General features: G+C 38.7%; 1 protein-coding gene and 1 long non-coding RNA gene across 2 annotated transcripts; one reads left to right on the top strand and one right to left on the bottom strand.

Moving 5' to 3' along the window:
- Positions 1–2,719: 2,719 nt before the first annotated feature.
- On the top strand, positions 2,720–3,960 carry LOC127967924 (uncharacterized). The gene is made up of 3 exons (XR_008155862.1): positions 2,720–3,265; positions 3,396–3,487; positions 3,614–3,960. It is a non-coding gene; the product is annotated as an uncharacterized LOC127967924 (long non-coding RNA).
- Positions 3,961–4,089: 129 nt separating this feature from the next.
- LOC127967920 (dnaJ homolog subfamily C member 16) lies at positions 4,090–17,100 on the bottom strand. Its single transcript, XM_052568692.1, has 15 exons — positions 16,955–17,100; positions 16,158–16,356; positions 15,039–15,105; positions 12,370–12,691; positions 12,013–12,197; positions 11,075–11,179; positions 10,826–10,984; positions 10,583–10,713; positions 10,307–10,484; positions 10,026–10,208; positions 9,782–9,858; positions 7,441–7,521; positions 7,257–7,346; positions 6,969–7,139; positions 4,090–5,410 (listed from the first exon to the last, which is right to left on the bottom strand). The coding sequence occupies exons 2-15, from the start codon at positions 16,331–16,333 to the stop codon at positions 4,975–4,977; spliced, it is 2,361 nt and encodes a 786-aa protein (XP_052424652.1). The 5' UTR covers positions 16,334–16,356; positions 16,955–17,100; the 3' UTR covers positions 4,090–4,974.
- Positions 17,101–26,200: the final 9,100 nt, after the last annotated feature.

Here is a 26,200-nt window from a genome sequence, read left to right on the forward strand (position 1 = left end):
CTCGCAAAGCGGTCACGGAAAATAACAGGTAAGCATTCCAACTTCTTTATTCTTCATTATTAAGCACTTTTGAACGTTTTGTGTTTTATTGTCAACTTTAAATGAAGATAAACCAGCCTAGTTATCATTATGCGTGTAAGTTAGCTGGCAAAGAAGAAAGCAGCTAACGCACCATTACATCAAAGGTATCAACGGCAAGTGTTAAATATGCAGTGTTATATACACAACAGTTTGTCAGTGATTTAATTAAGATATTTATTTACTTTTTTTTTTTTTTTTGGTTTCTCAGAGCTGGACACAGACAAATGAGTACCGCAAATAGGCCATCTTCCTCATCACTAACCGTCACTCGCGCCACAGCTCTGTATCAAGGTATCTTTAATCAAGGTAAAGCAAACTCACATTCTCTATATAACAATATGTTTAACCTTTTTGTTATTCGTTATTAATTATCAGTTTTGTCAGTTTCATCTAGAATATCAATGTGATACTAATCAAGTTTACTAAATCCGCTGAACAAATTGGCTGAGGGGCGTTTAGGTTAACGTTTTGTTAACCTTAACATTTTACACTGTTATTTGCTCCTCACGTTGTATTTTTAAAATTTATACTAACACTTTGTTAGTAGAATTGACATTAAACAAATTGTGTTGTTTTTAGTGTTGCTTTTACCATATGTAATTTGTCACATTATGAACAGCTATTTAAATACATCGTTCTTCAGTTTTAATTTTTTTATTAATTTCTATTGATGCAAAAGTAGTGATGATCTGAAATGACCAGCAGCAGAAATGTTGTCTTCTGAAGCAATACTATACTTTTTTTTTGTGAACATTACATGAAATGTAAACCTAAACATTGATCAAATCATGAACACAGCACAGATGAAACATAAATACTTTATAAAGTAGGTAGTAAAGGGACATGGAGATGAGAAAAAAATTAGATGAAAGGAAAAATTACATTTCAAATGCTGAAACTTGAATACAAAAGCTTGAGAGCAAATGCTAAGTTTCTCCGGAGAAAAAAACCTTTTGCTTTACTCGCGCTCTCTCTCTCTCTCTCTGTCCATTTGTAAATATATATTGTTTATATATTTACACACACACATACAGGTGTGTCTAAATAAATGTAAATGTCATGGAAAAGTTCATTTATTTCAGTAATTCAACTCAAATTGTGAAAATTCATGTATTAAATAAATTCAATGCACACAGACTGAAGTAGTTTAAGTCTTTGGTTCTTTTAATTGTGATGATTTTGGCTCACATTTAACAAAAACCCACCGATTCACTATCTCAACTAAATTAGAATATGGTGACAGGCCAATCAGCTAATCAACTCAAAACACCTGCAAAGGTTTCCTGAGTCTTCAAAATGTTCTCTCAGTTTGGTTCACTAGGCTACACAATCATGGGGAAGACTGCTGATCTGACAGTTGTCCAGAAAACAGTAATTGACACCCTTCACAAGGAGGGGAAGCCACAAACATTCATTGCCAAAGAAGCTGGCTGTTCACAGAGTGCTGTATCCAAGCATGTTAACAAAAAGTTGAGTGGAAGGAAAAAGTGTGGAATAAAAAGATGCACAACCAACCGAGAGAACTGCAGCCTTATGAAGATTGTCAAGCAAAATCAGGAATTTAAGAATTTAAGTCAACTTCACAAGGAATGGACTGAGGCCAGGGTCAAGGCATACAGACGTGTCAAGGTATTTGGCTACAGTTGTCGTATTCCTCTTGTTAAGCAACTCCTGTACCACAGACAACATCAGAGGAGTCTTACCTGGGCTTAGGAGAAGAAGAACTGGACTGTTGCCCAGTGGTCCAAAGTCCTCTTTTCAGATGAGAGCAAGTTTTGTATTTCATTTGGAAACCAAGGTCCTAGAGTCTGGAGGAAGGGTGAAGAAGCTCATAGACCAAGTTGCTTGAAGTCCAGTTTTAAGTTTCCACAGTGCAGTGATTTGGGGTGCAATGTCATCTGCCGGTGTTGGTCCATTGTGATTTTTGAAAACCAAAGTCACTGCACCCGTCTTGGAGCACTTTATGCTTCCTTCTGCTGACCAGCTTTTTGAAGATGCTGATTTCATTTTCCAGCAGGATTTTCCACCTGCCCATACTGCCAAAAGCACCAAAAGTTGGTTAAATGACCATGGTGTTGGTGTGCTTGACTGGCTAGCAAACTCACCAGACCTGAACCTCATAGAGAATCTGGGATATTGTCAAGAGGAAGATGAGAAACAAGAGGCCAGAAAATGCAGATGAGCTGAAGGCCACTGTCAAACTGATCACCTCCAAGCAACAAATTGAGGCAGTAATTAAAGCAAAAGGAGCCCCTACCAAGTACTGAGTACATGTACAGTAAATTAAAATACTTTCCAGAACGCCAATGTTTTTTCTAGTATGTTGATATTTGGGTTTTTGTTAAATGTGAGCCAAAATCATCACAATTAAAAGAACAAAAGACTTCAACTACTTCAGTCTGTGTGCATTGAATTTATTGAAATTGAATTACTGAAATAAATTAACTTTTTCACAACATTCTAATTTATTGAGATTCACCTGTATACATAAAAAAATAAAAATAAATAAATATATATATATATATATATATATATATATATATATATATATATATATATATATATATATATATATATATATACAATATTCTACCAATTTATGTTTTGGCCATTTTTGTTTATGAATTTTACTAAATGTAAAAATATATATGTATTAATATCTAAAAATATTATACCCTCCATAAATTGAATATAGTGTCTATAGCAGTGGTTTCTATCCACGTTTCTGGGAGGAGTTTCGTCAAAGTTGATTGAAAACGTGACCGAGGTTGGAACTTGAACTTGATGGACCTTTTATATCTTCAAGGCGAAAAAGGAAAATAAAAGCTGAAACATTTTCACAGAACCTTGCACATCATGTAGCTTATAAACGCTGAACAAAACTGGTTTTATGGTTTTTAAATGCAATACACATTTTTTGTTTGTTTTTCTAAACTGGCTAAAGCTCTGGTTAACTAACACTTTGATCCCATTAAGTAATGCAGTTGATTATTGCTCTCTCAGTACAACTGACACAGCCTTGAACTGGTGAAACAGCACTAAATGTTGTTTAATGACCATACTGTTCGTGACTGCAGCAACTCAACAGTGGCACGAGAGAGGACCTTTTTTGTCATCACAGAAAGTAAATAAAAACTTGGCTCCTGACCTGAAAGGCGCCTTCCGGTCCAGCTAATAGAAATCGGTACAAAACACAGTACAAGATGTACCTCACACAATATTTGTTAAGTGTTTATGGTGTGATGTAACATATTTTGGCAACTCTCATTTAAACTTTTTATTATTTCTCTACATCATTCTGTAATGTACTGTAGGAAACACATGCTTGGAAATCTGTCGAAAGAACTGCCATCTAAAAAGACAACTCAGATGGCTACCGGGATTTCAAAGCCATTGCTACTGCAAGGTAAATTTCTACTGTATTCACAGGCCCTCTAGTGGTTGAATTACATTTCTAACTACCTCCATATTTGGAAATAATATACTCTTATAGTACAAAACTGCATCAGTGTAATGTCTTCTGCTCTTTTAGCAATATGTGTGAGCACTTCATTTCCCCCTGTGGTGGATGCAGGCAATTCATGAGAGAGGCAAGTTTCATTTACCACAGTATTTCATATCAATTAAGCAAGAAGCATTCTCAGATTTCATTAAACACGTTATTTTTGTTTTTACCTATACAGTTCTGTGCAAACTGGGATGTGTATTTGTCAAAACCTGATGGTTCCTATGCGGAGATGACTATTAAAGAACTGCTGCTTGCATCTTTTGGTCCAGAAGACTTAGAAACGAAGAAAGTGAATATCCAGAACGAGTTTTGAAGCACAGACTCTAGAAAGACTTTGTACCTGATACTTTTGCTTGTAGATAGAAAAAGGTTTATGTGGATTAATGGTGTTGTTTAATAATGTGTCTTAATGAATGCTTTGTGTAAATGTGTAAATTATGTTAAAAAAGATTCAAATTAGTATGTCAATACAGTTATATATACACAAGTGAACACGTCACTACAATACAAACTTTTATTATTTTTTTAAACAATGCACATATAAATCAACCACAAAAAAGTGCAACATAAATATAATGCCATTTTCCTATAAGAAAATGGCAACTGATGATCTAGAGACATTCTTAACCTTAAGTTTCAGAGATAAGTCAAATACCGTTAGAATCTCTATTTAAATATTACGTTTATTAATCGAATCCTAAGCAAGTCATCAAAGTGCAAAACATTAAACAAATGACATTAAAGAAAGTATGGGCTTTAAGGAAAGGCAGCACATGCACGAATGGCAGTAAAATCTAAGCATCTTCTCAAGTCTTCAAAACGTGATTCTTCATGCTTTCATTAAGTTGGACTTTTTGCATAAGGAGAGAAGGATAATTAAACGTTTTCCACACACACTCTTTTTCAAATTTCTATCATCCACATAGTGACTCTGACTGGAAAAAAGGCAGAACGGTAATCTCATTATGAGTTGCTTCTGAAATCTGGCCCATTGCTTGAATTCACAGGACCCTGGATGATATTATATGGGTGGACTGTAGCTGCCACATGACCAGCAGTGTAAAGAAACCATAGCCCTGTTGGAAGCTACACAGAGAGGCTTTACCTGGACACCGGTAACCATTCATACAGTAATGAAACAACCATACTAACAAAAAGACAGTGTATGTTAACAGATGGAAAGGAGTTTTGCCCTTAAAGCAGCCAACGAGCACATGGTGCTCTAAAACAAAACGAAACCAAAAACTCTACTAATAACCAGTGCTTTTTACAGAATAACTTAATATCTTTTAAAGTAATTTGGATCGAAAAGATGTTGACAAGTCAACTCTTTTCACGTCACTACAGACCGCCTCCTGCAATGGGCCTGAGGACAAAGAAGAGTCTTATTTCTGTGGTGTTATAGTGTCCAGACTGGGCCAGGCCGGAACATAGTGGCGTGGTAGAGTTCCCTCCATGAGCCTCTCCATCCACAGACCCAGTCGGTCCAGTTTGTGGTGGATCTCCAGAGTGGTGGCCTTCTGTCGAGAACTTGACCGGGACCTCGAGGCTCTGCTTGGACCGGCCTTCGCCGCATCCTCATCGGACCACCTACCACATTCGGCTTCCTCCCCTGTGAACACGGGTCTGAATATGCAGAAGTATTTCTTGTGGCCATTGAGTGCCAGGACATGGCCAGTGTAGTCTGATTTGTCGGAGGTGGTGTCTTCCTCTTCATCCAAGTAGTCTGACGGTCTGGCGTCAGGAGCCGACTCCATGAGGGAATCCATCCATTGGCTGTGCTTGTCCACATTTAAAAAGGAGTAGTGAAGAGTCTGAGACCTGTGGGAGGAAATAGGGATAGTTTTCTTTGGATTTGTTTGTAGCACGATTTAAGTTGAAAGCAAAGATGCTTAATACAGCTTCTGGAGAAGTGATTTCTTTCAGTGTTTAATTCCGGTAATGTAATGCTGCTTTCCGGACTTGGAAATAGTAACAAATGGACATTCGAATTCATATTCAAATGATGCTCCATTGTTTCTCCAAGTGGTGGTGAGAGAATTGCAGTTGGAGTTGTCTGGAAAGCACCATGACTGGAAATCAAAACTATGCAACTTCTTACTTGTAAATGACCTCTGGAATGCTACTCAATTTCAGACACCTGAACCCTAGTGTAAAAATAAAGCAATATGCCCCAAGAAGCTGTGGTTTACAGTGAATATATAACAGTTAGGGGTGCTGTAAAGCATGACGCAGAGTGCCTAAAATCCTCTTAACGGTTATAAATTCACTGTAAACCATGGCTTCACGGGGCTTATTTTATTGCTATAAAACAGTTATTCCATTCAGGTACAAACGTTTTGATTCTCAGTGTAGTATTGTTGCCGCAGCCGCCATGTTGTGGAGATAAAAAATTTGGGGGACACAACTAGAAATCAGTGGTTAAGTTGTCTTTAACACAATGTTCTAGAAGTTCAAATTAAATAATCGAGTGTTTGCAGCGCATTTTACGGAGGACTGTTTCCCGTTCTGGGAGAGTAGCCTACAATGTTGGATGTTCTGACTCACAGACTGTAAGTAAGTTTTGATATTTAAAGAATTGCCACTGACGATTAAAACGTTGAGTTTTAAGCAGTGTAGTCTTGCTGTTTGTCGTTTCTCCGATCACAAATGAAGACATGGTTTTATGTTTATGCGGCGCGATACATAACGTGACACGTAAAAAGACATTATAATCAGTAATTATGTCCCCAATGGATGCAACAAATGCCTAGTTTTTTAATGGGTTTTATTGGTTTCTCAAGATCTGTTTTGAACAGTTTTGAATTGCTGAGTGCAGAGAAAAGATATTGATGTGTGCGAGGGGAGCATAAAAAAATAAATGACTAACCAGATTCATGCTAAATTTATACATCTAAAAATGTAATAAAAAAATATAAATATAAACCATTTACAGGTGATTGCACAATGCACGGACCCAGAGTTTACAAAAGGAATGCACCTTTTAATTGTGCACATTGACAAATTAGAAGTTTGGAATAATGGGTCCTATTGTGCTTTTATGAAATCCAGATGATTTCAAGTGAACCCAGGCTGCATTTACTAAAAGCACTGGAAGCCCATGTAGATCACTGAAACCATTGGTACCAATGTTCTCTAGGATCTACTGAGATCTACTTACAACTACAATCTCAGATTTGGAATATGTTTAAATAGCATCATTGACTTTGGTTCAGTTGTCTAAAGCTTAATGGAAGATGATTTGCATGTGTGCTAAGCTTCAAGTGGCCTTCTAAGTTGGGACGTTTTGAGTTGAATAGTTGACAGCCTAAACTCTGTAAGAAGGTAGATCTCCAGAAACAGGTTTTAGCATTCTCTCAAACACATATGCAGGCCTCACCCTGAGAACGAATACACTTCTTTGGCAAACTTCCTGAGCAGTACTTGCTTAGAAGCATCAGTGAGGATCAGCACAACGTTGATGTGACCAGGCTTTAACCTCACTAGGTTACTCATGTATGTGATGTCCGTCAGCTCCGTTACCTCCACAAAATTCTTCTTTGGTGGACGACTGTAACAGGAAAACCAACTGTCAGCTATTCAGCTAATGAACTGAACACATCTGTGATCTCAAACTATATTTGACATACTGTTATTATATTTTATTCTCAAGCAAGCAGTGCCTTACCTTGAAGTGCTTTCTTGTCCTGGTGAGCTCTCTGCTGTCTTTGGTGGATCAGTGGCCTTTTGTTTGGCTGGTTTCTCTTCCCCAGCATCGCTGTTGATCCAATGAATGAATGAATCAATGAATCAATCAATCAACAAAAAACTCTCCTTACCAAAGCACTTTGATATAACAAAATCGGTTCTACCTGAAGGCCTGAATGATTACAGTCCCGAACAGAATGAAAAGAGCGGAGAAGATCAGAGACAGTACGGGCATCATCTCACGCCTGGGGGGAGCAGAACATGACATAACAGGGTGCTTGTTTTTTTAGTTTGTCATTTAAAAAAAAATAAAAAAAAAATTGGGCTGCTAATCTAAGTTAATCAAAAATAAACCCGAAAAGAATCATCAACAAAAGTCACTATCATTTAGTCTGATATTATTTGTTGTCAATCCCATTTGAAACATTTTTGCACACAATGTACAGCTTTTGCACCTTTTCAGTCTCTAATCTTTATGGTCTAATTGCAGATATGTTAATATTATACTACAGAATCATCAATCTCTGATGATTTTATCAGCAGTATAGTAGCTTGAAAGCTACACTCGATTTCTCACTAGTGAGGAGGTAACAACGGCATTGTTCTTGAAGCTGATAAACTTACAGTTTCAATATTAGTAGAGATGCTGCTGCTGGACATAGTTGAGAGACGCACAGACTCAGGTAATTCACACACCCTTGATATCTCTCTCTCTCATGCTCTCACTCTAAGAACTTAATTAATAACTGCATTAGTCTACTATCAGTTGCTCTAGGTTCTGTTAATAGGTCTAAAATTATGTTTTGGAATTAACAACTGAAGCAGGGATTGAGATCTTCCAGAAATTAGTGCTAGAGGCAAGGGCAAAAATGAAAATTTTATATTTATCTGCTTACCGCCAGGGCATCCAAGATGTAGGTGACTACAAACAAATATGTAGGTCACAAACAAAGATTTTGAACTAAAACCATTGCAGTCTGTCAGTCTTATAATGGAGGTGAATGGGAATCACAGCTAAAACATACAATACACATCAACAACCACAAAAAAAAATAACAGTAACAAATTAAACCCTATGGCTAGTGACGATACACTGATGTGTAAAGACACAAAACGATCGGTCTGTGCAAAAAAACTGAACATTATTTATTCGTTTTTTACTTTTGGTGTACTGAACTGTCTGAACTGTGAGCGTGTCCTCGACACAGCCTGTGTGAGGCATCTTCTTCTTGCTTTATGGTGGATTGCAGACTTATAAGTGCATTACTATGATCTATCTCTCAAATGGACCACTGACTCTCTATCTACAATCTCAATTAGGAGTTGCAATGGTCCACTTGAGAGGAAGGTCATGGTAATGCACATGGTAAGTTTGCGATCTGAATTAAAGCAAAAAGAAGTGAATCAGAGGTAAATAACAATATAAATAAGGTTTGTACAGTTTGTTTCTTGCACTGACCGATTGTTTTGTGTCTTTACACATCAATGAATCATCAAGAGCTGCAGGATTGAATGTGGTTTTGTTTGTGTTTTTTTTTATTGTATGTTTTAGTGATTCCCATTCACCTCCATTATAAGACTGACAGACCGCAACGGTTTGAGTTCAAAATCTTAAGTTTGTGTTCTACTGAAGAAACAAAGTCACCTACATCTTGGATGCCCTTGGGGTATGCAGATAAACACTGGATTTTCCTTTTTGGGTGAACTATCCCTTTGAGGGTAAAACCTGATGAATGTCTTGCAATACAACATCTGAACAATATTTGAGGTGTGGTAACTAGTACAGGTGGAATAACTGATTCCAATCCGTTGAAATATTAGAAAATAATCAAACCCAGGGTGTAATGAACACACAGTGTTAAGTCTTTGATTTGTTAACATGCAGGTCTAGTTCCATTTTAAAAATCCAATTCCAAATTAGAACAGGTCCTATTGTTTTTTTTGTTTTTTTTTACTAGTTTCATAAAGCAGTAGGTGAAAAGTTCTGAAGTGCGCAACCATTGGAGACGTCCAGTTAGTGAAGCAACACAAAGCACACTGTAGGCCTTGTGACATGAAGTACATCCAAATTTAATTCGTATTACACAGAACAAGCTGTTTTAATGGTTGAGTTTAGTTTCAAACAAAATATAGCACAATACAGTTTGCAATTTAAGATGTAGCGACTGTATGACCCAAAAGTCAAGTGCTGCTAATGTTGCTATACTTTCTGATTGACCACAATAGACCACACATCCTTTTTTCACTGACACAGATTTTTGAACCATTCTATGTGTTTCCATAACGGTTTGTTTTAGCTGGTTTTAGTCAAGTAAACAACAAATAGCAATATTCATTTCTCAAATCTGTGGAAACATATGGCTGGTTTGCAACAGGACCCAGTTTGCCTGGTAGAGCACTGGTCAAAATTTTGCTCTGGCTCTAAAACTCAAATCATTCTGGGAGAAAAAAGAGCTTAGAAATGGCATGCAGACAGGAACATGAACACTTTATGATTGTACTCACCAGTTAGAGTAGAGAAGATCAAAGTAAAATTGAGCGAGGTAATCATATGCAGCATTTATCCACTGAATCAAAAACATCTGAAATAATAACAATTACAAAATGCATTATTACTGTTAATTATTTCTCTTATTGCCACTTAGACCTTCATGTGATCAATCTTGAGGTTTAACAATGCATTCATTAAACCATGTTTTGGAAGTCCTAAAGACAACCTAAGCCCTTCACTACCCTCTACATGACTTACAGAGGCAAACTCATTGTTGAGTTCAGGCAGCATGGCATCATGGGTAAGGTAGGAGGGGTCTCTTTGCAGAATCTCAAGCTGCTCATGGAGGCGGTGCTTATCATCATCACTCCCATTCCATCCATCCGTCACAGTCCGATACAACACCCGTCCTGTAGCGCTGCGTCTCTCCAGGAGAATCACCTGAAGTAGTTATATGCACAAGAGGTTTAAATTCATATGGCATCAAAAAAAAAAGTGACTAAATGGAGTGTGTGTATTAGCACATGGATCTCTCTGACCTGTGGAGGGGTTGTGTCTTCCTTTTTGAGCAGGGTGTCACAGAGAGGCTGCTGTTGTCTCTGATAAACATAAGCAAACCTGACAACTTCTTTAGTGTTGGAAGAAGCAAAGTCAAAGAACGCCTCATTCACTGACACAAACTGCTCCCCTTCACCAGTAACGAGAAGAACACAGTACCTGTCAATCCGAAAGACAGGGAGATGATTAGGTTTACTCAGAGACATACAGTTAGTCCAACGACACCCAATGCTACAGTTAGAGGTCAGATTTCTTACTTCCTGCGACGGTGGAACTGTTTAACTGGACACAGCTCATCGAAGAATTTCTGATTAACCAGCCGCGGCACCAGCAGGAAACGATTATTGGACACAAACTCGTCAATGATCTGCTTTTTCATCCCTCTTGCCTAGAGAAGAAAACAAAAAAGGACTCGTCTAGCAAAAACAAATCAGGCAGTATACAGTTGTTGAAAAAAGAAACTACAGTTGGATGTATGCTGATGGAGAGCTGGGCCTCACCTGTATGACATCAGCAGGTTTGTCTGTGTTCTCTTTGAACAGGAGCATGGTGGGAGCGTATGTGTTGATGTTAAACCTCTGCACGACTTTGGAGGTCTCAGTCAGACCCATGTCTACATAGCCAAACTGTACATAGTCTTTAAAGGCAAACGCGGTGAGCTGCGAACAAGAGAATATAACAACTTGTGTCAAAAACACAGATGATTTTAATGACAGACTCTTTGAACGGCTAATATAAGGAACACTCACCTTATACAAAAGAGGGATATTAGATGCTACATCAAACATTAGCACTCTGGGCTTATTCTCTTCATGCCAACTATTTAAAAACTCGAGGTAGCTGTTATCAGTCACCTAAAAGAAGAGAATAAAGAAGGAAAGAAAGAGGGAAGGAATGGAAAAGGGAAAAGAACGGCAAGGGAATACAAGAGACAAAGGGATGGGGGAAAATAAAAAGTTACAAAAGTGGGAAAAGAAAGGAAAGGGAGAGGGAAAGAAGAGAGGAGGAAAAGGAACAGAAAGGCATTAGGAAAAGGGAAAAACGGGGAAGGGACAGGAAGAGGAAGGAAGGAAATGAGAAAAGAAAAGGAAGAAAAATAGCAAAGGAGAAAGGTTAAGGAAATGGTAAAGGAACAGAAAGAGATAAGGAAAGGGAAAAGAGAAGGAAAGTGGGAGGAGGAGGAATGAAGTGAAAAGAAAAGGTAAAAGAAAGGGGGAAAAGGGGAAGTGGAGAGGACAAGTGGATTAAGTAAAAACGAAAGAGAAAGGCAATAGAAAAAGAACAGGAAAGTAATAGAAATGAGTAAGGAAATGGGAGAGAGAATGAAAAGGATAGGGAAATGGTAAAGGAAATGAAAATAAAGAGACAAAGGGAAGGGTTGAAAAAAGGAGAAAGGAAAAAGAGATAGGGAGGGAAAATGAGCATGAAGGGAAAAAGAAAACACAAAAGGAAGGAAGGAAAGTGGAAAAGAAGAGAAAAGGCAAGGAAATCGAAAAGAAGAGTGACAAAAAATTAACTCTTATAAGCTGCATTTATGTGATTGTTTAATTGACAGTCCGTGTTCATTGCAACAGGAGCCAGTGCTTGAGTTAAGTCGAACCTGACATATAGTTAAATTCACCTCAGAATAAAAATAATTCAATATGTAATAACGAATACACCTCAAAGTGGCTGACTGAGTACAAACCTTCTCAACCAGCTTCTGGGGCAGAAGGCTTTCCACAAACTGTCTCAAGTGTTCCCTGACCACAGCGTAGTGGAAGAAAGTGACTTTGCCATTGATTAAACCAAGTATGGACGGTGTGCGGTGGGCACCAAGATGATTAGCAAGCTGTCTCTCATATCCAATGTCCACCACACCAATACCAACCCCTAAAAACAAACCAATAGCTTATATTCCGATTATATCATTTAATTGAAAATATCGTCATATGATATAGATTCATTTGCCCAATATTTGCATGCTCTGCCATTGTATGCTTATTAGAATATTACCCAATTCTACTGGAATTAACTGTGAGGGTGAAAATCCTGAAGACCTTACCCAACGGCTCCAGCTCTAGCACAGTGTCCTTCCATACGGGCTCAATATGGATGCAGGTGAAGCACCACTCTGACGTGATCTTGATCAGGTAGGGTCTCTTGAAACTGTCCGGCAGCACCTCACTGATGTATTGGTTGTAGTGAAGGTGGTGCTTGCTGTCGGTGAAATCGCCACTCGTCCGAGGGAAGTGAAAGAAAGACTCATCGAAGTAGAAGCTGTCATGAAAATGTCTGAAGCCCTGCGGTGCTCGGGCAAAGTTTTGATTCTCGTCCATTTGACCAAACCGGTCATAGTTTGACCTTCTCTCCTCATTGGAAAGAATCTATGGACAGCAAATCACATGCAATTCAAAACGCATGCTTTTTACTGAAGACACATTCAAATGTTTAACATGCGTCTTACACCAATTCCTCCAGTTTGCAAATTCCAACCAGCTTTGCCCTGTTACAATGTCAGTACTGTTGTATGTAAATGAATGATGTGTACTTTTGCTCCGCGTTACATGCAAACAAACATCCCTGTGTGTCTGTCAGCAAAAGTCTGTCGGATGATGCAAAAATGTTTTGTTTTGCTTCTTCCAGCAGACTTTTGACAGTTCTAGGGCTTATGTTAAAGGAGTCATATGATGCTTTTTTGTAAAGATCATTATTTTGTGTATTTGGTGTAACAGAATATGTTGACATGCTAAAAAAACACATTATTTTTCAAATACGGTACATTATTGTAGGTCCTCTATGCCCCGCCTCTCTCAAACTGTAATTTTCTACAAAGTCCCTCCTTCTGACAAGCACAGTCTGTTCTGATTGGCCAACTGACCCAGTGCATTGTGATTGGCCGAACACTGCAAGCACTCATCGGAAATGTAACGCCCCTTTCCATTATCACGTGCTTCAATAGATCCAGAATTAGATCAACTAAATCTCTCTCATTTACAGACCAGAACAGAGTTAAAATATATATGGAGGAAGAGAGACCCAGATACTTTCACTTATTCATGCTACTCGTTATTCATGTTATTCAATAGTACTTATAAAACATTCTTTCATATAGACTATTTTCTTTTATCTGCTGATCTAATTTCCAAAGTTAGTAACTTGGTTGAGAGATCCCAAATTTTTGGAGTTCAATGATAAACAGATAGATAATTTTTATCTTTTATTAGAAAGATTTTCTCGCAAAATAAATGTAAAGAGAGTTAATAATGACCATTGTTTTAACATCAGTTCAAGCCTGAAAGGGGAACAGAGTCACGTGACGGACACAAGCTTGTATGTGTTTGCAGTACACAAACTACTGACGATTAAGACAGCTGACTCCTCTTCCTGTCTGTCTCTCTCTCTCTCTCTCCCACACACTCACAGTCAGAATTACTTACACTCCTAGTTTCATGAAACAGTAATCCATAAAATGCGTTTCTGTTCTGTTGTAAGTAATCTACTTTCAGAAGGCCAAATAAAGTGCTTTTGCTTTCTCCTAGACACACACAGCATCTCCCTGACATGACTGCTTCAACACTAACTGGGTTACTGAAAACACGTGGATGTGGCAGTCTCAACTTTGATATAGAATATCTCTTTGGTTTTGAAACTTTAGTCTTTGCAACTACAGGGATCTTATCTATGCAGAATCAGCTTGTATCACTCCAAAGAGAAAGGAAAAACTTGAAATTGCATCATATGACCCCTTTAAAACCACTGATTGAACTTACTCTTTTTTTTTTGGGACTTTTTGTATTCACAGAAGGGTGGCACCAAAATCAAAAGTGCATTATGTGTATGTTACACATAATGCACAAGTTATGTTCTTGATTTCTTGCATCTAAACTCTTAAACAAGTCTTTATAATGAGCAGATATTAATTAACATTTGTAGAAATGTTAAAGAAAATATTGCACATTTGCCAAATTTACAATTGTAATTGTACAATTGTTCAATTGTAGACAATCACATGCTATAAATTTTGGATAAAGATTTCATAAAAATATTTGTATAAAATAAAAAATGTGTGACTATAGTGGTATAATACAATACAATATTTTCAATATAAATAAATATCCATTTTATTTTATATTTACAATTAATTGCTTGTAATTATACATTATAATTTTTGCCATTTTATAGCACATATTTCGTGCCATAAACATATTAGCAATCAAAAGATCATACAGAAATGTATAATGTTACAAACTAAAAATTTGATTTCAAATAAATACTGTTCTTTTGAACTATTTATCAAATAATCCTTAAAGTATCACAGACAGTTTCCAGAAAAATATTAAAGTTCTATAATATGAAACTGTTTTCAGCATTGATAATAATAATACATGTTTATTGAGCAGCAAATCAGCATATTAGAATGATTTCTGAAGGATCATGTGACACTGAAGACTGATGATGTATTTTTAAATGTATTCAAATAGAAAACACTTATTGTGAAATATTACAACAATTTAAAATATTAAAGTCTTTTTGATCAAATAAATACAACCTTGGTGAGCAAAAGTAAGTTATAAAAAAATAAAAAAAATACACACGGATCCCAAACTTCTAAATAGTAATGTACACACACACACACACAGTATTATGTATAAAAAAATAAATAAAAAAAAAATTAAGAGTGTTTTTGCTCTTACTCTACATTATTTCCAAGATGCAATGCATCCATCCTACCTCATATGATTTAGTGATCTTGATAAACATGTCCTCTGCCCCTGGACTTTTATTTTTGTCTGGATGCCTAAGGATAATTGTGAGAGAGTTACACAAAGTTACACAATTACACTGTATTAAAGAAAAGCAGGTTCCCTACTTATTTTCCATTTCAAAATTCCATTTCCAAACATCTCAGTAGATTTTCAGACCATATTTAACATAAATGGTTCATAGAGCATTATTTTTAGCTTTATATTTACAGTCCAGCCATCAGTAAATATTTGTATTCTCTCGTTTTTCCTCATTGATTTCAAAAATACAGAACCCCCGAAATACTTTTACATTAACACAACAAACTTTTTTTCTGCCAAAGAATGTTTTTGCATGCTTATGCATTACAATTTCTAGTTTTATATAACCCATTTCCTTTGTTTATCACTGCCATCTTACTATGAATAAAACGAAAGCATGGATGCACATGAATTAACAGAGATACACTAGCTCAGAATTTAGCTTTTCTTATGGTATCTCTAATATCGAGACCCGCTGTCCAATTTAACTCATCCTCTGTGGTGGAGGAGAATCCATGACACAAATAGTCTGATGGCATATAATCAGCCAAGTTCAAGGGTCTAAAAAAATAAGACTGGTACTATAAACAAGTGTTCAAAATTAGGCCTTCATTAGGGCAGTATGCCATATTTTAAGGCATTAGGTCTCTTTAAAGCATAGTCTGTGGCCGTCAAGAAACCACTGGGAAATGGGCTGATAGGACATTAGGTGCCAAGTTTAAGGGTTCTTTGTGTGCACAATAAAGTCTGTATAATTTGTATTTTTGTAAAGGTACTTGAGGCTGTAATACAGTTCTTAAATATAGTGAGAAGAAACTAGAAATGCTTATAACCTGAATTATGCATCATGAAAACGTGGACCTTGAAATCATTTAGTGTATTTGACGATCACTGAAGAATCACTTAACAGCTGCCATGAGAGCACACTTCTTATATGACAAATGTATTTTCAATGAATTCTTAATTTGTTATATTATGAATAACTAAATGGGGCAGAAATCTGGAAACACTATAATTTTTTTCATTTTTTTCATACTTTGCGAGACCCCGCAGGAACCCTGCTCACCATTCTCTCACGAGCTTCTTGTAGACTTTCTTGATTTCGTCCTGGCTGGCATGTTTGGACACTCCGAGAACTTTGTAGGGATCAAACTCAGGCGCAGATGCCAGTGAATCTCCAAACAGAGCCAGGAGAAGAATGGCCCAGACACAGCAGGTCACAAACATACTCCAGCCTCCCATCTTGAGGTATATGAACCGACAGGCTACACAAACAGAGGAGACTCGGGCTAGTCACACACTTTAAACCACTACAAATTCCTCAGGATAGGTCTACTTCTTTATCAACAAACAAAGAAACATACAGTTCACTGACTCCAATAGCGGGGCATGTTGTCACACTATATGGGGTAAGTTGTCACAATAGAACATAATATTAAACGGCCTATAATAGGCTTCCCGACTAAATAAAAAAATAAAACAATTCGAAAACATGACATATACGCAAACATGTAAAAGGTAACAATAATATCAAACCACAGTCACAGTGATCAGTGACTGCAATTTAATCTGAATCGTCTCTATGGGAACCAGCACACCGAAGCGATCAAGAAAGTAAATAAGCATCAGATCAGCTCAAGGTGTGATCATTTGATCAGTGCAGTCAAAATGCATAAGACAGCGATTATTTACAGCAGATCAAAGCACTGTCAGCGTCTGATAACACAGATATGCCGAGAAAACATTGCCCCATTTAATGATTTCCACATCAGTGCGCAGAAGCGCGAGCTGCACGCCCTACAGAGGATGACTCTTTCATGCAAACGCCTCATTAAACACATTAATCCACAATGACTGTAATACCTAGGCACGACTCTTGCTGTAATCGTATGTATCTTCAATTTAGCAACAATCCATGTTTTCCCGATGGCAATGGGTGGATCGCTTCCCCGGCCTTCCCAGTCCAGGACTTCCGGAAGAGAGGGATTGTGGGTAAACACTTTCTAAGACAAAAGTCCGACGGATTTGATCCAAAATCCAAAATCTTCAACAAATCTTATTTTATTATTGAATTACATATATTAGGGCTGTAAATCGATTACAATTTTAAATCTAATTTATCTAAATTCATTACAGGGTGTTGCAATACATTTTTAAATATAATTTTAATTAATTGTCAAATTAATTTTGATATGAAAATACCACACAAAAGACATGTTAAAAATTTAGGCTACAATGGTCTAACAAAGTATGGAGGATAAAAGAAGATAATTTGAGAAACATCGCAGTATTTTTGTTCATGCATTGAAAGTCACAGCTTAGTTACCAACAGTAGGCTATTCAAAATACCTTCTTTTATGTTGTGTAATAGAAAGTGAGTCATTCAGGTTTAAAACAACACAAGGGTTAGTAAATGATGACAGAATTTATTAATTTATTTTTGTTGAACTATCCCTTTATTAATTAATTAATTAATTAATTAATTAATTCATTAATAAAGGGAATTTTCACAGATCAAAACTACCAGAAGGTGTTTATGAGTCGATTCGTTCACACAGCTGATTCATTCAGGTGCCTTGTCCAAATACCCACACTTCTGGTCTTTGCACTTGACCACTTGATAACTTATATGAGGTATGTCCTGTATTTGGCCCAAGTGTTCATGTGTGGATGAAGACATACCCTCATACATAGTCTCAATGTTAAAGTAAAAAAAGTTAAAAAACAAATGGATGTTTATAAAAGTTCACATTGCTCTTGCAGATGAAATATAACACGGATAACAATAAATAAATATATTTTACTAGGTTTGGTCATTCGAAGATATCCAGGCACCTTGTATGTTTAGAGGGGTCTGTGATCATTTGTTAATCTAATGAATAATTGATTTGTTAAATCAAATGAAAAATGGCGTATCTGATTTGTCCAAATGCTACATCAATGTAAATTTAGTGCTAACATATGTATGGTATTGTTTTCTGAAGTAATCACTACTTTTCAATAACATAACAAATGTATCTTTTTATAATATATATATAGAGCAATGAGGTCGGTAACAGGCAACGCAAGCAAAAATAAGGGTTGCAACGATGCCTGAAACAGCTTGAGCAGAGAGGCCTGTTTTTTTTATTTTAATTTTTTTTTTTTTACTTTCTTTAGTTTTGTTTTCTCTGCACCAGATTGCTGATGTCCTTTACCCAGCATAGATGTCCATCCATCAATTATGAACATTCAGCTGCAAACATCAGTGCGGATGGGAGAACGGAGCATGTTTTTTTTTTTTTTTTTTTTGGAGCAACAGGGATGGTGCCACCTCTGAGAGTTAGTGCCCTACACAGACTGCATACTCTGCATATAGGGAGCGGCTCAAAGACTGTGAATCTGACTCTCACACCGGAGACCCGAGTTCTAGTTCCGGCTCAGAAACTCCAAGCCTTGGTGGACTCTTGGTGAACTTTATGGTCATCTCTCTTGCTAGGAGTCTCCAGATCCCTTTGAATCCCTCGCTACCCCTCTGACAGTTACTTCTCTGGATGAAAGGCCTCTGGGTCCAGGCAAAGTAACACCTCTTACCTCTCTCCTTTGCCTCTCTGTTTGCCAACACCAGGAGGAGTTGTGTTTTCATCTGATACAGAGTCCACCCCCCCAAGATTACAGTTATAAACATGAGCCGAGTCTAAAAGGCAAAGGGGGAGGTGTTGCTTCAATTTATAACAACGTTTTCAGGATTGCTCAGAGGGCAGGCTTCAAGTATAACTCGTTTGAAGTAATGGTGCTTCATATAACATTATCCAGAGAAACAAATGTTAATGATAAATCCCCTGTGATGTTTGTACTGGCTACTATATACAGGCCACCAGGGCACCATACAGATTTTATTAAAGAGTTTGGTGATTTTACATCTGAGTTAGTTCTGGCTGAAGATAAAGTTTTAATAGTTGGGGATTTTAATATCCATGTTGATAATGAAAAAGATGCATTGGGATCAGCATTTATAGACATTTTGAACTCTATTGTGGTTAGACAACATGCACCCTAAAGAGAGCAGACCGAAAAATGGAGCGCAGCTGGAGGAAAACAAAACTAGAGGTATTTCGTATTGCTTGGCGGGAAAGTAACCTATTCTACAGAAAAGCATTAAAAACTGCTAGATCTTTTAGAAGAAAACAAACATAACACCAGGTATTTATTCAATACAGTGGCCAAATTAACGAAAAATAAAGCCTCAACAATTGTTGACATTTCTCAACATCACAACAGTAATGACTTTATGAACTACTTTACTTCTAAAATCTATACTATTAGAGATAAAATTGTAACCATTCAGCCATCAGCTACAGTATCGCATCAGACAGTGCACTAAAGATTCCCTGAGGAACAGTTCCACTCATTCTCTACTACAGGAGAGGAAGAATTGTATAAACTTGTTAAATCATCTAAACCAACAACATGTATGTTAGACCCTATTGAGAGCGAGGAGTCACATGCCGATTTGGGTTGATTTGGGAGGGGTCTGAGCCGGTCGGCCCTGATGGCAGGATACGCTATCGGTTGCCAGGGGCAATGCCTTCAGAACTTCACAGAGGCGTGACTAAACATTTCAGGGATCTTAAATTTTTGCGCATTTATTTTGTCGGCGGAACAGATCGAGACGGATCTACGAATACGAGAAAGAAAAGGAAGAAAGTAAAGCAATGCAAAACCATAAGGCGAAAGAAAGGGGACCTTACAGGAACAAGCTCACACCAAGTGCAAAACATCTGTGTTTGGAGAAGCTCTCAGGCATCCAAAATATCGACCAATACAAGCTCCCTGCAGCGGCACAGAGACCTGAACCATTTACATCCATGCAGACATATGGACATTGGGAATTATATTGTTTACGATGTAAGTCACCTTGCATTCACACTGTTAATGGCTTTAATCTAACCAGGACATTTACATCTTGCAATCACACATTTAACTACCCTAGCTAACCCAGAACTGGTTTGTCCACTTTGCAGCCCCCAACATGTGTGTGTCAAGTATGTGTCATTGGGTTAAAATCAAATTATAACTAAACATACACAGCTTTAGCCTACATCAAAAAATGTTGGAAACGTTTGTATACATTGAACATCTTGTTACAATCTAATGTTTACGAAACAGTCGCAGTTAATTACTTTGTCATTTTGGTCAAGAAGTGCATTCTAAATGCAATGTAATTACAATACACTAAAACGCATGTGAATAAACTTACTTTGGCCAGTACAGCACTGTTTTCATCACCTGCTGTAGATGGACCCAGCCACAGCAGAAAGCCTCGTAACTTTCCAAAGACTTATGGCTTTTAAACTCCTACATTGTGTAGTAACTTAAACCAAAAACCATATAATTCCCAATGTCCATATGTGTGCATGGAGGTAAATGGTCCAGGTCTCTGAGCTGCTGCAGGGAGCCCGTATGGGTCGATATTTTGCATGCTAGAGAGCTTCTCCAAATACCGCTGTTTTGCGCTTGGTGTAACCTACTGTATTCCATTGTTCCTAAGTTTTCCATATGTATTGTGTGAGGTTCTGGAGCTGTTTTTAATGCAGCAGTAACTTCCAGGCATGGTAAAACAGTGCAGAATTGTGAGAACCTCCTCTACTACCGAGTTAACAACACATTTAAACAATCCTATTTTGCCGCCGGTATCCTGCCAACATGGCGAAGACTGTGATATCGAGGGAGGGGCTTTGTGTTATGATGACAACTCCTCATTCTCAATATACCATCTAAGCTCCCAAAAGAGGTGCTTCCAGAAGTCATAGATCCTCTTCTAACTATTATTAATTCCTCATTGTCATTAGGATATGTCCCCAAAACCTTCAAACTGGCTGTTATTAAGCCTCTCATCAAAAAAACACAACTTGACCCCAAATAACTAGTTAATTATAGACCAATCTCGAATCTCCCTTTTTTTGTCCTAGATACTAGAAAAGGTGGTATCTTCACAATTTTATTCCTTCTTAGAGAAAAATGGTATATGTGAGGATTTCCAGTCAGGATTTAGACCGTATCATAGTACTGAGACTGCTCTCCTTAGAGTTACAAATGACCTGCTCTTATCATCTGATCGTGGTTGTATCTCTCTATTAGTTCTATTGGATCTTAGTGCTGCGTTTGACACAATTGACCACAACATTCTTTTGCATAGACTTGAACACTTTGTTTGCATTAATGGAAGTGCATTAGCATGGTTTAAATCGTACTTATATGACCGCTATCAATTAGTAGAAGTGAATGAAGAGGTATCATTTCGATCACAAGTGCAGTATGGAGTACCTCAAAGCTCAGTACTAGGGCTGCTACTCCTCATACTCTATATGTTACCCATGGGAGATATCATAAGGAAACATGGTGTTAGGTTTCACTGTTATGCTGATGATACTCAGCCCTATATTTCTTTGTGGCCCGGTGAAACACACCAATTTGAAAAACTAATGGAATGCATAGTCGATATAAAAAACTGGATGACAAGTAACTTTTTACTGTTAAATTCTGAAAAAAAAAACAGAGGTGTTAATTATAGGACCTAAAAACTCTGCATGTAATAACCTAGAACACTGTCTAAAACTTGATGGCTGCGCTGTCAATTCTTTGTCATCAGTTAGGAACCTGGGTGTGTTATTTGATCGCAATCTTTCCTTAGAAAGCCACGTTTCTAGCATTTGTAAAACTGCATTTTCCATCTAAAAAATAAATCTAAATTATGGCCTATGCTCTCAATGTCTCAATGCCGCCAGCCAAGTGCCACGGCACAAGGTGGCCGCCAGTCCAGCCCCTCTGCACAAGGTGGCCGCTAGCCCAGCGCCACTGCTCTAGAGTCGCGTCAGGTCCCCGTGGACTCTCTAGAGTCGTGTCAGGTCCCCGTTGATTTCCCAGAGTCAGGTCAAGTCACCTTTAACACCCATGAGTCAAGCACAACCACAGTTAGACATCATGAGTCAAGTCAAGTTACTCTTGATCTCTGTGAACAGGGTCAAGTCACGGTTGGTCTTTATGTGCCCAGTCAAGTCACTACCATTCTTCCAGAGCCTGGTTGAGCCTGGTCACGTCTCAGCTGAACTTCCAGAGCCTCATCACATCCTGTCTGTTGTACCCAGCAATGCTCTTTCAGCCGGTTTTATTGCTGTCAAGAAGACTGTTATGGCTGTGGAACCTCCAGAGATGGCAGCAACTGCTGCAGAACCTGCGGAGGCCATCCACCCTCTCGTCATGGATATGGAGGCCACCTATGAACTCACCGCCTGCCCTGTCATGGCCATGGAGGCCATCTACCATCTCATCATGGCCATGGAGGCCACCCTTAACCTGTTCATGTTCTCTGTTTCAGTCTTACCTGACCAGACTTGCTCTCCTGTGCCATCGACCCCACTGTGGTGGTCCTCTGCTCCACCCTGGTGGGATTCTGTCTTGTCGGCACAGCTGTGTCGGTCCTCTGCAGTGCCCTGGTGGGTTTCTGTCTTGTCTGCTCAGCTGTGGTGGTCCTCTGCTCCGCCTTGGTGGGCTTCTCTCTCATCTGCTCGGCTGTGGTGGTCCACTGCTCTGCCCTGGTGGGCTTCTGTCTTGTCTGCCCGGCTGTGGTGGTCCTCTGCGCCGCCCTGGTGGGCTTCTGTCTCATTCGCATGGCTGTGGTGGTCTTCTGCGCCGCCCTGGTGGGCTTCTGTCCGGTCTGCACGGCTGTGGTGGTCCTCTGCACTGCCCTGGTGGGCTTCTGTCTGGTCTGCACGGCTGTGGTGGTCCTCTGCGCTGCCCTGGTGGGCTTCTGTCTCATCTGCACGGCTGTGGTGGTCCACTGTGGTGCTCCAGTGGGCTCCAGTTCCACCTGCTCCACCCTGGATTCCGGCTCTGTCGGCACTTGCTGTCCCTGTTCCCCTCTATAGACCTGGCCCTCTGTCCCTACCCTTGATCATCCATCAGTCTACCTCCCTCCTGGTCTCTGTTTTGTTTTGTTGGTTTTTTCCTGTCCCCGTTACCGTCTATGGACCTGGCCCTCCGTCCCTCCACCTGGTCATCCACCAGTCCACTTCCCTCCTGGTCTCTTTGGTTTGTTTTTTGTGTTTTCTGAGAAGCATCTGGCACCTGCTCCTTGGGGGTCTGGTCTGTGTATCCCTGGGTGTCCACTAGTGGTCTCACTTCCCCATAAAGTCACCCCACAGCAGGTACTACATTTCCCACAAGCCTTTGTCTGATTCATCACTGTTAATTGCACACCTGTTAATTGCACTCAGCTGTTTCCACTTGCATTGTTTTCACCTGCCCATATATATCCTGTTTGTTTCTATTAGTTTCATGGAGTTCTTGGTTTATGTCACCCTGCTTTTCGTGTTCCCTAGTGTTCGTCATGTTTTTTTGTTTTGGATAGATGACCTCTTGCCTGACTGAATTACCATTATTTGGATTCTCCTAATAAAACACTGCAACTGGATCTCTCCTTTTGTGTGTACGTTCGTGACAAAATTCTACCATAATGTCTTATCTAAACCCAAATGCTAACCTAACCACTGTTTAATATAAATGTATTTATTTCACTTACTGCAGTCCTTCTAAAGTTTTGTTGTTAGTCCATGAGACTTTTGCCTGTTTTCCCCTTTCAGACAATAAGATCTCCTTTGAGCTCACCATCAATCTGATACCAAACTTCTTGTGAACAAGCTCCCAAAATAAGTGTGCATCTTGCTCCCTGGAATGACTTTATCTCTAATTATCTGGCCATTCACTACAATGCCTGAATATGATTAAAAAATTAGAAGAAAGAGTATAAACCTAGTCACAATTACACGCATCTAAACTTTGTTTCTTGTTTTTTGACAGAATGAATCACCTGTAGGTGGGTCTCTAATCAGGTTGAAGATGGTACCAGGTTTGTGATCAATGCTGAAGCACAGAGCGTCCTTCTGATTTGAAAGCTCAATGATGAAGTGTGGATATCCATCAACTCCAAGGCAACAAGAGGCAAACATAAGAGTGACACAAGATATTTTTCTCTAGACTGTAATAGTTATTTTTTTAAAATTATTCAAATTACAAATAATGACTTTTCTTCTAACAAAAATAGGAGGAGAGTACATTTTAGGGTTTTAGTCCTTGGCCTAGTTGAGCACTGCCAGCTATTTGAGGTGGATCATAGCGGGCATATCTTAAAGTAGTTGTGAGCCATATAGAGTGTTCATTCCACAAATTTTGTAACACAAGTAAGATAGGACACATCTTAATGTTCACAATGATGATGTACCAGTCCAATTCCTCTTACCGGGTTCTGTTGTGTTCTCTCCAAGCGGCAACCTCCTGCTCTCTCTCATGAAGCCAACAAGGAAGTGACTAAAACTGTAATTCATCGACTGCCCGCTAGATGCTGGCTCCAAAAGGGAGTCAATCCCATAGACTACATGTTAAAATGCCCAACTTAACAGCAGAAAAAAAAACTTTTACAGCCTGGTCCAAATTTTTTCAATGATCCAGGTAGTAACGGTGACATGCTTCTAAGATGGTGGCGGCCTGCTCCGTCCAGTTTAAACTTCAAAAGTGCACTTCAGAAAACTACGAGTAACATCACGGGCACTACGTCCATGATTTTATACAGTCTATGGTCCTTTAGCTGACCTGTGAATCACTGTAAATCAAACTGTGTTTATGTTTCACATTAGCCCCTCTTCAGTTAGTCACATTTTTGGGCCATCAGGATAATAATAAAATTTAAGACCAAAGAAATCATAATCTGAATATTGCTTTTTCCATTGAATTATATTGCTGGATTTGCAGTTCAGCTTCAAGGAGTTGGAAGTGTATAGTTTTTTTTTTTAATCAGCCTTCAAGAAAACAAAGATACTGTAGGTTTACAAGGTGCTAGGCTGGTACAATTAATAGATTCTAGAAAGAACTAGTTCTGGTTTTGTTGGTGAGATGTGCAAAGGATAATTTGATAATTAGTGTGTCATCAAATTTTGATTTACCAACCTGTGAGCTGCATATAAAGTTTAGAACACCTCCATTGTATGAATTAGAAAAAAAGGCTTGGCTAGGAAATGGAGCACCATCTGTGGTCTGTGATGAAATGATCATAAAGTATGTGCCACTGCCCAGTGTGGGCAATGTTGATGACATGCTGAAAGAGGCAGTCCTTTGCTGTTGCAGACTTTACTTCCTCCAGTGTCATGGCTTTAGGGACTGTGTTAGTGGCGATAAAGTTTACATGCATTTCTGTGTCAACATCATGCGTGATGGAGGACTTGTGCAGTTGTTGTGGGTGGCGAGACATATAGTCAGCCGGACTTGTCTTCCCTGCTTTGTAGATTACCTTATACTTGTAAGGCTGGAATCTGAGAGCCCATCTCTCAATTCATGCTGGCGGTTTTGATTTAAGATTGTTAAAAATTAGCTCTAAAGGTTTGTGGTCTGTGATCATGTTAAATTCAGCACCATAAAGATACAGATGGAAGTATTAACAGCTCCAGATGATGGCAAGAGTCTCTCTTTACGTCTGAGAGTACCTCTGTTCAACTGGGGTCAATGCCCTGCTTGAATAAGCAACAATATTTGTGTGATTAGTGGTTTTGTCTCTCTGTGCCAAGATATCGCCAAGGCCAACAGGACTGGCATTCACAATGACAGTGGTTTCTCTTTCAGGATAGAAGTAGCTCATCACAGGGACTTTGACCAGTCTTTCTTTCAGGGTTGTCAGTGCGTCTGCTTGCTTTTTACTCCACAGCCATGCAGAGTCCTTCTTTGGGAGGTTGTGTGAGTGAAGAGTAGTCAGGAATGAATCTTAAACTATAATTGGACATTCCTAGGAGGCTTCTTACCTCACTCTGGGTTTGTGGGGGTGGCATACATGTTATTGCCTCAATTTTTTGGGGGGGTCAGGTGCGATGCCACGATTAGTGAATACATATCCAAAAAACTCCAGGGATGTTTTGTGAAATTCACATTTGTCCTTGTTGATTGTCAGGTTGTTTTCATGCAATCATTGAAAAACTGCTTCAAGAGATCTGTTGTGGCTATTTGCTGTGGCGCCATACACCAGAATGTCATCACTGAAATTTCTAACTCCAGGGATTCCCTGCAGGACCTGTTAAATGGTATTTT

This window comes from Carassius gibelio, chromosome B11 (genome assembly GCF_023724105.1).
Source record: "Carassius gibelio isolate Cgi1373 ecotype wild population from Czech Republic chromosome B11, carGib1.2-hapl.c, whole genome shotgun sequence".
NCBI classification, from domain to species: domain Eukaryota; kingdom Metazoa; phylum Chordata; class Actinopteri; order Cypriniformes; family Cyprinidae; genus Carassius; species Carassius gibelio.

Excerpts from the sequence above, each read along its gene's own strand:
- LOC127967920 (XM_052568692.1), bottom strand. The coding sequence starts at position 16,333 with ATGGGAGGCTGGAGTATGTTTGTGACCTGCTGTGTCTGGGCCATTCTT. Across the intron at positions 15,106-16,157 it reads AAGAAGCTCGTGAGAGAATG|GCATCCAGACAAAAATAAAA; the intron begins GTGAGCAGGGTT and ends AATTATCCTTAG. Across the intron at positions 10,985-11,074 it reads ATATCCCTCTTTTGTATAAG|CTCACCGCGTTTGCCTTTAA; the intron begins GTGAGTGTTCCT and ends TCTTGTTCGCAG.